The 15081-nt window shown below is 32.9% G+C and overlaps 1 protein-coding gene across 1 annotated transcript in view; it reads left to right on the top strand.

Annotated features, from left to right (window-relative positions):
• Window positions 1-15081, top strand: part of LOC129228135 (coatomer subunit alpha-like) — a 58377-nt gene that overhangs the window by 19203 nt on the left and 24093 nt on the right. The window contains exons 10-12 of the mRNA XM_054862782.1: window positions 6123-6209; window positions 8738-8923; window positions 14037-14310. Coding sequence (XP_054718757.1) covers window positions 6123-6209; window positions 8738-8923; window positions 14037-14310 — 547 coding nt within the window. The remainder of the gene's footprint in view (window positions 1-6122; window positions 6210-8737; window positions 8924-14036; window positions 14311-15081) is intronic.

The following is a 15081-nucleotide window of genomic DNA, read 5'->3' as shown; positions in this document are numbered from 1 at the left end:
GAATCTGGAAATCATCTTTCTTTTCTTGATGTGTCCATCACTCGTCAAAATAATATGTTTACAACTACTGTTTTCCGTAAACCCTTTGCTGGTTTCTCTTCCCCCCCCACAAGTTATCCGTTCACCCTCCTAAACAAAAATTGGCTGCTTTTAGATCTTTTATTTACCGTGCTTTAGCCATTTGTTCAAATTCCAATTTACTTTCATCAGAACTGAATTACCTACGAGGTATTGCGGTTGATCGGGGATTCACATCAGATATTATTGATACCATTTATAAGAAGCTATGTAGCTCAGCTAACAAAAATCAAACACTTGCTCCTGTGAACTATTCGAGTTCCGTTGTCTTACCCTTTTTTCCTAAAATCAGTCTACAAATTGCCAAAATCTTAAAAAGTTTCATTTTTCCGTCACTTTTTCTCCTGTTAATAAATTAAAATTTTCACAGCTTAAACACCCTGTTCAGAACCTTGACAAATGGGGCATTTATAGTGTTTCCTGCCAGTGCAAATTGGCCTACATTGGGCAGACTCGACGATCCCTCAAATTCCGGATAAAAGAACACGAAAAGTACGTCAAAAAACAGGATCTCAAACGCTCCTCTATTGCTCAACATTGTTGGTCTTGTGGCCATAATTTTATTTTTTCTTCCGCCAAAGTTATTCACGAGTGTTCGTCCATTCATGATTTAGATTTTTGGGAGTCATATTACATATGGAAAAATGCTAATTTAATCGTCAATGATTTGTCTAGCACTCCCCCTTTTCCTAATGTTTGGAAGTCTGTTATTTGATTTACTTTTTGTCTGTGACGTTTTCTCCTGAGTGCAACTGCCCTCTGTAGTTCTGACGTAACCTTGACGTCATCGTTTCCAGGTACTGCTCTCATATCTTTTACAACTCGTCTCTCATTCCAATGTTCGCCTCGACTGTGTTTTAGTCGGGTTGAACCTGTCTTCGTTTTTAATTGCACTGATGATGGCACTTGTATTTTAGAGTGCCGAAACAGCTGTTTGCTGGTTTTTTAACCTTTTTTCATTTTGAATTTGTACTTTATATACGTTGTCATATTTTATTCACTATGCAGTACAAAGTTTTCGACTACTTTTTATGTATATTTATATGTATTTTAAACTATTTATTCATAAATTGTTATGTTTCTAACTTAACTTCTGTAGATATTTGCTTCTCTGCATCTTTATACAGGGTCACACGCCACAGGAAAACCTGAAAAAACAGGAAAAATACAGAAAATTTAAAAATCAAAAAAGGAGAAAAAAAAAAGAGGGAAAATCCAGGGAATTTCAACAAATTCTTTAAAAACCTGGAAAATGCATGGAATTTAATAACTTTTTAAAATTAAAGTTGCAAAAACCGATGTCCAAATGTACTGTAAAACCCCTCCTAACGGACATCCCTCTGATGCGGACAATTTTTAATTCCCTGATTCCAATGCATATAACATTATTAAACCTCTGTCCTGCAGACAAAGTAATGAATGGTCCCTTGAATAAAAAGTTTAATAAGTTTAATTGCCATGCTATTGTTTCAGTTATAATCCATACTATTAAAATCTGTTCTCGTCCGTCTGTCTGTCCATCCGAAGATAGATCTTTTTGAGAATCGCTGCGAGTCGAAAGTCCAACAAGATACCAATCAATTCAAAATTTTCCAAGGAAAACAAGAGGACCAATCTCGTAATTGTATGACTTTAATTAGTGGAGATATTAATTAAAACGTTAATTAAAATTACGTTATTCAGGATTTTTTATTTCTTTCCTGTTGCCATCTTGCATATGGGTGAGCAAATAATAAAATTCTAATAATTGTATAGAAGGGATTTTTGGCCGCTGTCTAAATCTTAAAACAACGTTTCCATCTAGAATTTTATTTTAAATTAGTTTAATTTCTATTTTATTCTGATATATAAATCCTAAAACGACTCTTTAAAGCTTTTTTTGCTTCGAAATGTATTGTTAATTAGCTTTGCTTCTCTTTTATTCTAAACAATGATTTTTATTTCTTTCTGTTGCCATTTCACATTTCTGTTAATAACATTTTAACAATTGTTTTAGTGTCACTGACGTCATCAAAACAACCAGCCGATTTAATCGGTTGGTCAATTCGGGCATAACCTTTATTTATCGTCGGCCCTGTTTTTATTTTTTACATCCAACGTTCTTAACTCTTTTCAGCACATGAAAAATATTTCTTAAAGAATATTTATTTATTGTAGTGTAAGTTTATCATTACCAGTTTCATAGTTCGCTAAATTTATGATGTGCGACTAATTATGTTTATTGTGTTGGACTTTTCCCTTCACATGGGTGAGTTTTCGAATTATAATAACTCTCATTTGCCTTCCTGTTTATTTAAAAGAACACCTTCAATTAAGATTGTTTGGATTTCTTTAATGGAAACAGAGTTGAACAAAAAAAAAATTGCCTTTAATTATTTTATCTAAAGCTTAATTGGAATCTGATGACTTGATATTAAATTAATGTTTAATTTTATTTATTAAATCTTAATGCTTTAGTTTCTCGTAATCAGTCTTAATGCGTTTGAAGCTGGTGTCAGAGTACTACTAGAATATCAACTACTGGGCATCTCTTTCATTTTTTAGGTAGCATGTGCAACGCCGGGCATGCAGCTAGTAAATTCTTTATTTCCCATTAGTTTAATCTACTTATTTGGGGGGTTTTTTTCCCTCTGTGATGAAACTATCAGGATATTATGTTCTTTTTTAAATATTCGCTGTTCTATAATGCTGCATATTCATTCAGGGAAAACCCAGGGAATTTTTTTCCGAAAATTTAGTGGCAACCCTGTCCTCTTGGAAGCATGAAGATAAAACTTAACAGTAAATCATCAATTAACCTCAGAATTAGTAAATCATCAATTAACCTCAGAATTGTCTGTTGCAGCTATTGCTGATAACCGGTTTCAGATAATCCACAAGACAAACCAACAAATATGCATTTGAGTAATTTCTATGCACACTAGGTAACCTTAATATACTATCGAGGAATAATAAATTGTACACTGCTTACAAAATTGCAGATTTGTTTCTTTAGAAAAACAATCAACTGTTTCTGCATTTTTGGATTGCAACACTTTTATTTGGGATTGTTTTGTTTAAAGCATTATTTTATCATAAAGTGATGTATGCTTTTCTTCTAAATCCTGAATATGGCCTTTAGTGTCAGGGTTCGTACAGGTCATGGAAATCCTGGAAAGTCATGGAAAAAAAATAAGTGAATTTCAAACCTGGAAAAGTCATGGAAAATTAAAATTTTTATCGAAAGTCATGGACATTTATTTAAAGTCATGGAAATATGTCTTGGACAAAGAGAAAGTAACATTAACTAAAAGAGCATTAGAAATCTTGAGTTATTTATCAGCACATAAAAGGTATTAAAAGTGAAAAATTGAATAATCCCAAAATCAAATCCGAATTTTGAAATCTCATTGCATCCACTTCTGTCGCAGCCGCTTGCCTTTTTTTCCGATGTGATTTTGCTGCTTGGACATCATTTATATATATATTTTGAGTAAACTGTTATTTTTAACGCTTCTTATGTTTCATATTCTGTAGTAGCGAACTTGGCACGTTCTTGGTTTTGCCACTCCCACCCAAAAAAAGCAATTCAATTGCATCCGAGTTCGCTTCAATCACTCATAAGAACTTATTTATTAAATTTATCAGAGTCAACCTAAACTGTTGAAGGTTTTAGAAAATAAAGATCTTTAGTCAGGCGATAGAATACAGAAAAAGGAATTTTTATTCTCTAAAACGGTAGTGCCCAACATACGGCCCGCAAAACTAATCCATGCGACCCACTGCTACGCTCAATGTCAGGAATCAAACATATTCTGGACTTTCTGAACCTATTAATTTATATGCATTTGAAAATGTGCAAATAAGTAAACAAAACAAGTATACTTTTGAATGAGAAGATTGATTCATTACTGAACGGTTTTTTTCAAAAAAGACCTGATTTAGGAACATAAAGAACTAAATTATGTGGCTTTACTTTAAAGAACCAAAATACTGTCAAGTTACGTGGATGATTAAATGCTCTGTTGGCACTAAAAGGCAATTTTTGAAGCAAATTTATTGAAACTTAGTGATGACTCATTCAACCTTTGTCTCATTCAGTATCATTCTGCATGTTTATTATAAGCATCATCATATTCGTTTCACTGCATTTTTTCTTCACTTAAATTTATATGATGAAGACAAATAAAAGAATAGTGAAGTTTTTTAAGTATACACTTATATTTTTTCATTACGAGTAAGTGTTTCAATAAGGCTGTGGCATTTATGTAGACATTTTGCTAATGCTCATTTCCAAAAATTAGCAAGGTTGCAATTAAATAATTCTATTCTCTTTGTATAACAAGGTCATGAAAATTTTCATTTAAGTCATGAAAAAGTCTTGGAAAAGTCATGGAATTTTTTCATATAAATAAAGTATGAACCCTGTAGTGTGGGTGTGAGCTAAAACTATGTTTTCAATCTGGCTCATGTCTGTACTTTACCATGTTTTCATCACTCTTTTTATTCTTGCCTCCTGCTATGTTCATTAACTGCGTTCTAAAAGCAGAGTTTCAGCTACGGTTTTACAAACTGCGAAAATGCTGACTAAATTGTGAAAATGAAAAAATGCATTTTTGCTTTTTTGCCCCCCCCCCTGTCCCCCCCCCCAAAAAAAACAAAAAAAAATGGAGATAGGAACCAAGCATGGCAATATTCAACTTAATCTCATTATAAATATCAGCAAAAGTAATTAAATTACTACTACTAAATTACTATAAAGTATACTTAGTTTTAATGGGCATTATGTCCCCCCAAAGAGTTCCTTCTTCAGGAGAGGAGGACGTTTTAAAAAGCAAATGTGTTTTCTCAATGATAAGCAGGATGCTAAATTTATTTCAAATCAAAAATTAAAAAAATATATTAACTACTGTATTTATTTTTTTAAAGATGTCATAGCTGAATATTGAATTTAGTTTTTACTGGAAATGAAACACGGTGAGGCATTTAGAAAGATATGCAACAATTATGTTTCAACCTTTTAGCATATTGCTAAAACATTTTTTTTTTTTTTTTTTTCAATTTTAGCTTTTTTGCTGAAGAATTTTTTGAACTCAACTTAGATCATTACTGTCACAACCAAACACTCAGTGATATTATCTTAATCAACATTTTCTCCACCAGAAGCGTTCCTCTAAATTTGCTAATTCATAAACAGAATCTGCCTCTTTCTTTTCCAGAATCTATCAAAAAAAAAATTTGTGTTCAAACAGAATCAGTGTTTAATAAAACGGGTCGAAACTCATCTTGCACTACAGAAATAAGTTTCATCTAAAAGTGGGAATTTGAAAAGACGAATAATGAGCGAATGCTCTCACAAATAATCAAGAGTTTACTGTACTTTTAAATATAAAGGCAATTAAATTAATGAAATAATTCACAGTTTAAAAAAAAAATGCATTCTCAAAAACGTATTTGTGATGTAACTATAATTGCTTTAAAATTTTCAAGGGTATTGTGTTTGCTTTTCAGTTTTTAAATTTTTTGTGAATTTTGCTCAACTTTATACAAATATCTGATTTAACATGGTCAAGAAATATACTGTAGCTCTGCTTAGCTATAGAAGGTAATTCATTACTTCTCAAACAAATAAGCAGGAAGAAGATAAGCTTGCAGCTTTTATATATTTTGAGAAAGGGAGGAAAAACATTGTTGCATTTTGATTCATTTTAAGAAGTAGCACTAGTGATTAGCCAAACCACACTAACACTACCTAATTCTAAAAATGTATACTGTTTCAGATCTAATAGGTATCCAAGATTGTTTTTTTTTTTTCTTTCATTGAGTGAAAGTTATGTGTAAAATTCAAGGTAGTGGTTAGCAAAGTATTTTTATGATGTTCAAAATTTTGAAAGTGTAAAAATGGTACGGAACAAACAATTTCAAATTTCAAGTCAATTATAATATAAAATAACAATGGCAACAAACACTGCTTTTTTCAAAAGTAGAAGTAAAATATTTTCTTTTCTCATGACGTTTAATATTTCTTAAAATATATATATTTAATCCCTATGTATTTTTCACAGGTAGCTCTAGATGCTGCACGAATATTAGATGATAAAACCTGTTGGGATAAATTGGGAGAAGCTGCTCTTTTGCATGGAAATCATCAAGTAATTATAATTTTAAGAATTACTGAGAAAGATAATTATTATAAGAGTTAAAGAAATCAGAAGTGTTAGAATGATGCAATGTTAAATTTATGGCAATATAATTCGTTTAGTGATCAAGCCTCGGTTGTAGTGAGCCTTATATTTATGATTTGTAGAATTTTGATTTACTTCCATCACCCAGCTCAGCTTAAATCTCTCGTGAAAAACTTTCTTTAACAGTGCAAAGTCAACTGAAAGCTGATGATAAGTCATAAATCTTGCGAACAAGTGTACAGGGCATTTATGATTTTAGTTTTTGGAGTAAAAAAGCATTTGAAAGTTATGTATCTGTTGATGCCAGTGTTGTTACTTCTGTGATACATACTACTCCTTAGGATATTGTAGCTGAAATTAAAATGAAGCAGATGAGAAAAACAAATGAAAGCGAGTGAAATTAAGATGTGAAAAATTTCTAGCTAGACTACCCCACCCCTGATATATTCAATGGTTTTTAGACTAACTCCAAACTCTTTTCAAAGCCGTGGGAACAAATGAAGCAGTGAAAAGCAAAAGGATGTAAGTGCCAAAATTAAAAATTTGGAGATAACCAGTACAAATGGTAGGTGAACCTCTCCTCTGTCTTGGGGCAGCAGATAGTACTAGTAGCCCTGGTAGTTTCTGCTATACAACAGGATTTAGAAAAAGTTTTCAATCAAAGCCTACCTAGGATCTTATCTTTAAACTCAATCTTATGTTTTACTCAAAACTTGGAAATGTCCACTTACATCCCCTTGCTTCTCACTGCCTCTAATGACGTTTCTTATGGGCCATGTATATTCTCCAGCAAACAAGCCAAGGAAAGAACTTGACAGCTCAGAGCAAATTAACCAACTTCTTTGATGCTCCATTGGAATTTAAAATTAAAAAAAAGAAGTAGATATGAATAACTTTTTTATGCTTCTTTATGTACCTGTTGCTTTATGAGCACTTAGTTATAAAGAGTAAATACTACTGAGAAAAGTTGTGAGTCATCATTTCCAGTCATACCTGACTCTAATGAAATCATCTTATGATAACTGAATGTTAATGATGATTTTTTTAATATTTGCTCTATACATTAGAGCTATTTTTGTGATAAGTCTGTTGAAACAAAATAATATTTTATGAATTAGCTTAAAAATTGCTTTTTTTTGTCCCAAAGACAAATTTTTTCAGATTTTACTGTTATGACAACTTATGACACTGCATGCTGATTCCTTTCCTTAAGTACAAAAGTTATTAATGATGAGACTACGAAAATCTAAATAAGTACTGAATAAAAAAAAATTTAAAAAACATTGCTTTTGTAAATAGTGTTAGACGTGTGTGATGTTGTTGTCCTAAATATATCTTTTGTTCTGAATACAGGTTTATTTGCTTGTTTCTAATGATTCATTTATTAGCTCCTTACTATCTGCAAACCTAGTGTGTTCCCCAGAGTAGATTTTGTTCTGGTTATACACCATAATTACGATATTTTTTAGTGTGTTAATACTGGAAATCTGCTATTTGTCTATTATGCTTTTTGTCTCTCTGCCATTTTTTCCCCTAAGTCCAACTTTCGGCATTTGTTAATGGTATCAACTATGTAGAATTGTTAAACTGCAACCACAAAATTATTTTGCTTTAATAAATTTTAAATTTGCCATTTTTATACTTTTAATGCCTTCATTTTGAAATATGCAATCTATTAGCATCTGATATGAGAATCGAACTTTTCTGATTTTTGACCATTGTTTAGCTTTGTTAGGAGGCAAATAAAGGATACTTCTTTTTATTTTTATTAAGATCCTAAATTGAAAATTTTCAAGCAAACCTGTGTGTTTTCTATGATTGTCAAATTTCAAAAAAATCAATGCTAAATCCCTGGTTTAATTTTATTTTTTGCTTCCATTGTGTCAATAGTTAGTAATAATCTTTATCTTAGACCTTTAAAATGTGTTTCCAAAATAAGTTTTCTTAAATAAATTTTCATTTGTCATCTTTATACAATTGATTTGAAAATTGTGATTTCTTTGCATCCACTATGGGAATCAGATATTTGTTGTTTTTACTACCCTTTTAAGAGGCAAACAAATAAAATTCCCTTTTGTTTTAATTACAGTCACGAAATTGAGAAGTTTTGAATGAAATTCAGTGCTCTGTCCAAAAGTCAAATGCTGAACTGTTGATTAATTTTTATTTTTGTTTGAGTTATTTTAAACTTTTTAATGTATAAATAACATCTCTAGTTAATATCTTTGAATGAGTTCATATTTTATGGATTAAAAGATTTATATATTGCATCTACTTGTAGTTAAATTCTTTTCCATACATTCAGCAGAAAGTACTATTTTTATTAATTTCAAAATATTTGTGTTACAAGCTGAAAATCTGCTGTGAGCAGATGCATGGTGCCCTGGAATGAAGTAACATAATTTTACGAAAAAAAAAAAGTTTTTTTCCTTTTTTGTAGATGTATGTGTGATGTTATGTTTGCAATTTGTTTTAAATCCCTTTTTTCTTGGTAGGTTGTTGAAATGGCTTATCAGCGTACTAAAAACTTTGACAAACTGTCCTTCTTGTACCTGATTACTGGTAACTTGGAGAAATTGAGAAAAATGATGAAGATTGCTGAAATACGTAAAGATACTAGTGGGCAGTTTCAAAATGCTTTGTATCTTGGTGACGTAGCTGAGCGTGTGAAAATTTTGAAGGTATGTTGGTGAGGTATTTTATTCTTAGTGTTTTTTGTTTTGTATGTGTGTTTTTTTCTGTTACCTTATGCATCAAGTAGTTGCTTATCTTAAGACTTTGACTTTGAATTCAGACCAACCCAAAGCAAAATAAATGTGTGTTTTAGTCAATTGAATTTATACAGTAGGGAGACAGATTTTATAATAACCAGGCTAAAACGGCTGTCAAGATACATGCCATTTTTTATTTTACTGCAATTTTTATGGTGAATCCCTGCAAAGATTTCAGAAGAGACTTATTTTTTCTATTCTTCCAGAAAACTTTTTGTAATCAGTTAAAAATTTGTAAAGTAAAACTCCTACCAGGCAGAAGGTCAACCATAATATTTACCATATGGTTCCGATTGAGACACTAAATGTCATGTTGTAATCACAAGAAACAGGACCGATCCTAGCAGGTGTGCAGCATGTGCACCGCACAAGGGAGGCCAAAGCAAGGGGCGGTCGCTGGCCGCATCATATAGTTCTTATAATCAAGCAAAATTCCTTAAGAATTTCTCACAGACAGAACTGGTACTCAGCATGGATATAGGGGAGGGGAGATGAGGGAAATTTTCCCCTCCTGAAGCTTGAAAGGGTGCCTTCTAAAAGGAGCACTCAGGGCCCAGGGCGCCACTAATGTTTAGCCCCCAAGCTTTTATAGACCTGAACAATGAAGACATATTTTATATATTATATTTAAAAAAAGCTATACAGATTAGATACTCTCACAAGCATTTCAAACAACAAATTCTGTTTTCAGCAATCGCAGATGCGTGGAGAGACAGTGGAAAATTGCGACTCCCCCTGAGAGTCAAACATATATGAACAACGAACTAAAATTTTGTAATTTTCCCTCTTTACAGAATTTTTTTCAAATTAAAATCACGAATGAACTGCCCGGTTCCAGATCAGGGCTCTTGCCTCAGGTAATAAATTTAAACGTGGCTCCAAAATGAAGATCTAAGAGGATGCCATGATCTCCTTGACGAGACTAAAGAAGGCTTAAAATTGCGTTTTTCGGACTTTAATTTCGGAAAATTTTACTGTTTGAGCCACCGATCTGAAGGACGCAATTAAATCTTTGATTTACCCCTTCCACCTTAACTTAATCAAACGTAGCCTGAAAATGTTAGCTTTAAGTTCCAAAATGTGTTTTCAAAGGACAGCCCTTAATGTCATCAAAATTTGCTTAATGACATCTTTCGTATTTCTTTTTCCAAATTTTTGTGATGGAGGAGGGCCCCAAAATACATTTCCAAACATTACGACCAAAGATAGTCTCAATTAGCATCTTTAGAGAGGCGCCTAATCCCACCCCTTCAGTTTGAAATTGACTTCAGTTTCAAAAAACAGTTCGTGAGGGCACACTGAATCCTCGCCCGCTCTTTGTCCCATCGTTATCAAACAATGCGTAAAATATGATTTTCTAAAAAACTCTGGAGCAGAACTGCCTGACTTATGTAACTTTTTATGACGCTAGGGCTTATACCCATCAATCGTCGAAGTGAGATGGACAAAAGTTTATAGTTGTGTTTTTCAGATATCAATATCGAAAAATATCCGAAAGATCCGCCGAAGCTTGCCAGTTTTGTTAACGTCACCAAAGATAGCATAAAATTGCACTTTTAGAAATATCCACTTGGGAGCTCCAAACCCTTCTTTCCCAAAAATAGCCTAAAATGGATTTTAGTTCCAAAAAATATATTGGTTCGGAATATTTCCACGTTTTCAAATATAGCCAAACATTTGTTTTTGAAACAATAGTCGGAGAAATTACTGGAGAAAAGCTGCCAGATCCCCCGCCGTCTCCAAAGACAGCCTAAATTCGCATTTTAAACTTCAATTTCGAAAACTTTCGATTGGAGATGATTGAATCTCCCTTCCTCTAACAACGTCAACAAAGATAACCCAAAACTGCTTGTTTAAAAATTTAAGTTTCGGAAAATTTTTGGGAAGAGCGCCGATCTTTCCTAAGCTACGGTCACAAAAAGTTAGTTTAAAGTTGATTTCAATTTCGAAAGAATTTTAGGAGAGAACTCTAACATTACTTTCCCATGAAGTCTCAAAAAAGTTCCGAAAATTGCGATATTTGACATCAATTTCGAAAATTTCTCCATGCACCTTGAATGCTCCCGACTCTTATGTCCTTGATACCAAACACAACCAAAGATTAATTACAGCTATTTTTCATAAGCCAATTTCGAATATTTTCCTGGGGCGATTCCCTCCCCCCATTTCTCCCTCCTCCGTCCTTCCTCTGATTGTCACCAAAGCCAAAGATAACCCAAAGGGTGTTTTTACGACTAGTAAATTTTGGTATCTATTACTTTCTTCAAAGATATAAATTGTACCTAAGGAGTTTCTAACTATAAAACTTTTCTTCCTTTTTATAATTTCATCATTCTTTTTTTTTCTAAATCAGAACTTGATATAGAAATTTGAAGAAATATTTATATGGACGTCAAAGGTTAGTCAAAATATGCAAATTACTCTTGAGGAGCGGCACATTAGATCTTTGCACACGGGCGGCCGACACCATAGGATTGGCCCTGACAAGAAATACTTAGGCAGATACTCAATGCACAAGGATAGTCGAATATTGAAAAATGTAGATTTAAGAAAAACACCTAGTCAGAACCAAATTTTGCAATATTTGTTGGTCACAAAATTTTTTTTGAAGGAAAGTCTTCTAAAATCATTGTAAAGTTTTCAGCACAATGAAAAATAGTATTTTCTGGGATTGCCCAATTTTCCCCATAATAATTCTTTATGTACCTCAAAAAGCGTTTTTACTATTCAGTTTTTCTTTCTTTTTTCTATTTTCTTCAAGCTGCTTGTTATTTTGTTTGCAGAAAAAGAAATAATAACAATAAAGTAAATTTCATTTAATGCAATCACTTTTTGATTCATTTTTTAAGCCTAAAATATCTCTACCCATCCTGCATATCTAGCTTTCATTTCTCTCTCTCTCTTATGACTAAGTATATCTTGCAGTTTTTGTTTGTTGCTTGGGTTGTAGTGATAGACTGGCCTCCACATGGCGTACCCTGGGCAATGCTTTATGACTAAGTTGCCTATGGATGAGCAGTCATGCTTACTACCCACTTAAGTGACCAAAGCATTATGGTTCTGTTTTTTTTTTCTTTCCCCCACTATTGAGAAGCTAGAAAACTTGTATGTCTTCCTACTTTTAATTCTATGTTTTGTATTGTATATCTTGTTGTGTGCTTTGGCCAAGAATAGTTGTTTCTGAGCCTGCTGCATTAGAATTAAATGTAAAAATTTTGTTGCCGTATTTTTATTGCATTCAAAGTGTAGCATTCTTAACTTTTTCTAGAGTCAGATTTTAGTGTTAACATTTTTACACTACAACATGCTCTAAGTTCCTAAAAATAATAAATTAATAATGAAGATTTCGCTCTAGATACCTATAAAAAGTATTTGTACGTGGGTAAAGGACACGTCATTTTTTTTCGGAATTGAAATTTAAGTCTTATCTGACTCAACCTTTTGTGCTCTGTTTAGCAGTATAAAGCACTGAGATTTTGACTAACAAATTTTCACTTTGTAAGCCCTTAAATGACAATCCAGTAACACAAGTCAACATAGAAGAAAGACTTTAAACTCTTCTCATGGCTAATTTTATTTTTGTGACTTGGTGAACTTTACCTTTCAGAATACAGATATAATTGAGCACCTTTCTGTATATAACCAAACCACATTTAATGTGAGACCTGCTTGCCTGATCGGTATATCCCCAGGCTCGTAACTGAAGAGTTTTGGTTTTGATGCCAGCCGGTTAAAGAGCCTTTGTGTCTACTGATGATGACTGGGGCATGTTAAATATGTAGTGGTTATAAAGTCCTCCATCTGAATCAATACCTCTGAGAGTGCTGAACCAAGAGTTGTTCAGATTCTGGATTGGATCAAACTTACTGAAATGTTGATAGACAGTGCTTTCATCTATTGTGTGTTATCCGACTACCAAACGGCACGACCTTGAGGGTCACGGATTTAGATATAAATCCTAGATATAGGTCAATTCCCCCTAGGTATGAGCCCAGGTAAAGCGGTTTGACTGCATAGGCCCTAGTTCGGCAGCAACGGGGGTCTGACGTTGCTAATTTAAACCAAGAATTGCAATGGAATTTCTTTCAGAATTACCATTTTTACCCCTTTTTCTGCTCTTGTACTGCAGTATGAGCCATTTGCGTGCACTTACCTTGGAATTAAGTTGAATACTAATTTTTAATAAGTGTTTCTCAAATTTATATTGGACGCTACTTTTACTTTCAATAACTTAAATGAAAAAATAACATAATTACATAATATTTATCGTTTGCAAATGAAATTAATTATTTTCGTTTTACATTAATTCTCTGCTAGTAAAAAGTATTTATCGTTTGCTAATGAAAGCATTTACTTTAACTGGATATTTATTGTCTGATATCAAAGATATTCAACACTGATAAGCAAAAAAAAATGGGAGAGGAGAAAAAGCTCTAATTTATTGCGCATAACACATAAAAAAAAAAATAGAAGAGCTTTTCGGCTTTTCAAGTAACTTAAATAATGCCCATAAATATATAGGTGTTCTCCCTTCCACTTGTTGTACTAACAGAAGATGCGAAATGCGCTGGGACATCGAATATAGTGTCAAAGTCTGAAATTCCAATGGAACGTTATTGCTTTTCTGGGGCCAATCTTTGGACCCTCGTTGCAGCCAAACAAGGACCTATGCAGTCAAACCGCTTCACCTAGGCTCATATCTAGTGGGAATGGATCTCTATCTAGAAATCCGTGACCCTCAAGGTCGTACCGTTTGGTCGTGAGCCAACTTGGACTTCTACCTAAAATGTTGCTCATTAAAATGGAAACTGTCCTTCACTGCCTTAAATCAACTAGCAATTGATACTCAGGCTCAATTTCCTGAGTGGTATTAGTAACAAAATAAAATTTTTCTCAAGTAATTTTTAAGCATTTCGATATATAATATTTTTTATTTGGTGATAAAATTAATTATATTTTTCTGTTTTTGATCCTTTAAATCTGAATTGTACTAAAAGTTTCGTACCATTTCAAAATTTTTTAGTCTTGCAATCAAACATCTGTTGCATATTACTGTGCTGTCACTCATGGTTTAGAAGAAGAAGCAGAAAGTTTAAAAGCTTCACTGGAGAGTTCTCAAGTAAACCTTCCACAGCCAGATCCTAGTGCTGTTTTGTTGCACCCTCCATGTCCAATTAACAAATCTGAAGAGAATTGGCCACTACTCAGTGTTTCTAAAGGATTTTTTGATGGTGCAGCAATGGGACAAAGAAAAACTGCATTGGCTGCAGAGATTGCTGATGATAACTTAGCTGAAGGTACTATTCTTTTAAATAATTCTTTAAGGTTCAACCGAGGGGGGGGGATATCAAGTCTGATTGGCTAATTTAATGTTTCTGTTTTCTTTCTCCTATTGGCTGTTTATAATCTGCATCTTACCCTAGTTTCATGAACTCATGAAAAGTAGGTAAACAACATTTTATCATATAAACTTTGTAAGTTAAACTGTATCAGCTTTGTATTAGAATTACAAAAAGAAAAAAAAACTTTTATCAATTCATAAAGCTCTAAGCTTCTGTATGTAAGTCATTCAAGAAATGCACCTTTACTGGGAGTACTTTGATCCTGATATTTGTGCATTGATTGCTTGAAATTCAAGTTAAATTGAGACATTTTCTTTTTCCAAACCTAAACATAGTTTTTCTTTCTTTTTTTTTAACTTCAAAAGGTAAGAGTTAATCTCATTTTCAGAATTTCGGTTCCTGTCAATGCATTGACTATTAATAAGAATAGACCGAGCTATAGCAACCCTTTTGCTGCTCATAAACCAAACCATGTAATTGGTGGATATCCTAGCAACAGCGAGCGTTGATCGTAGCAGACGATCAACGCCCGCGAGAAATAAAATAAATAGAATTGATGGAACACGGAAGAATGATCTTTTATGGAGTCCAGTTTGTAAATTTGTTATTCTGAGTTGTAAATATTTTGTTAATATAGTGAGTTTTTCCTTTAGATAGTATTGTGCATTTTCTTTATTCAATTTTAATAACTCTCTAAGCAATTAAAGATGCAAGCACCCAAAAAGA

The sequence above is a fragment of the Uloborus diversus genome, chromosome 8 (assembly GCF_026930045.1).
Source record: "Uloborus diversus isolate 005 chromosome 8, Udiv.v.3.1, whole genome shotgun sequence".
NCBI lineage: Eukaryota > Metazoa > Arthropoda > Arachnida > Araneae > Uloboridae > Uloborus > Uloborus diversus.
This window is presented reverse-complemented; position numbering and strand designations above follow the sequence as displayed.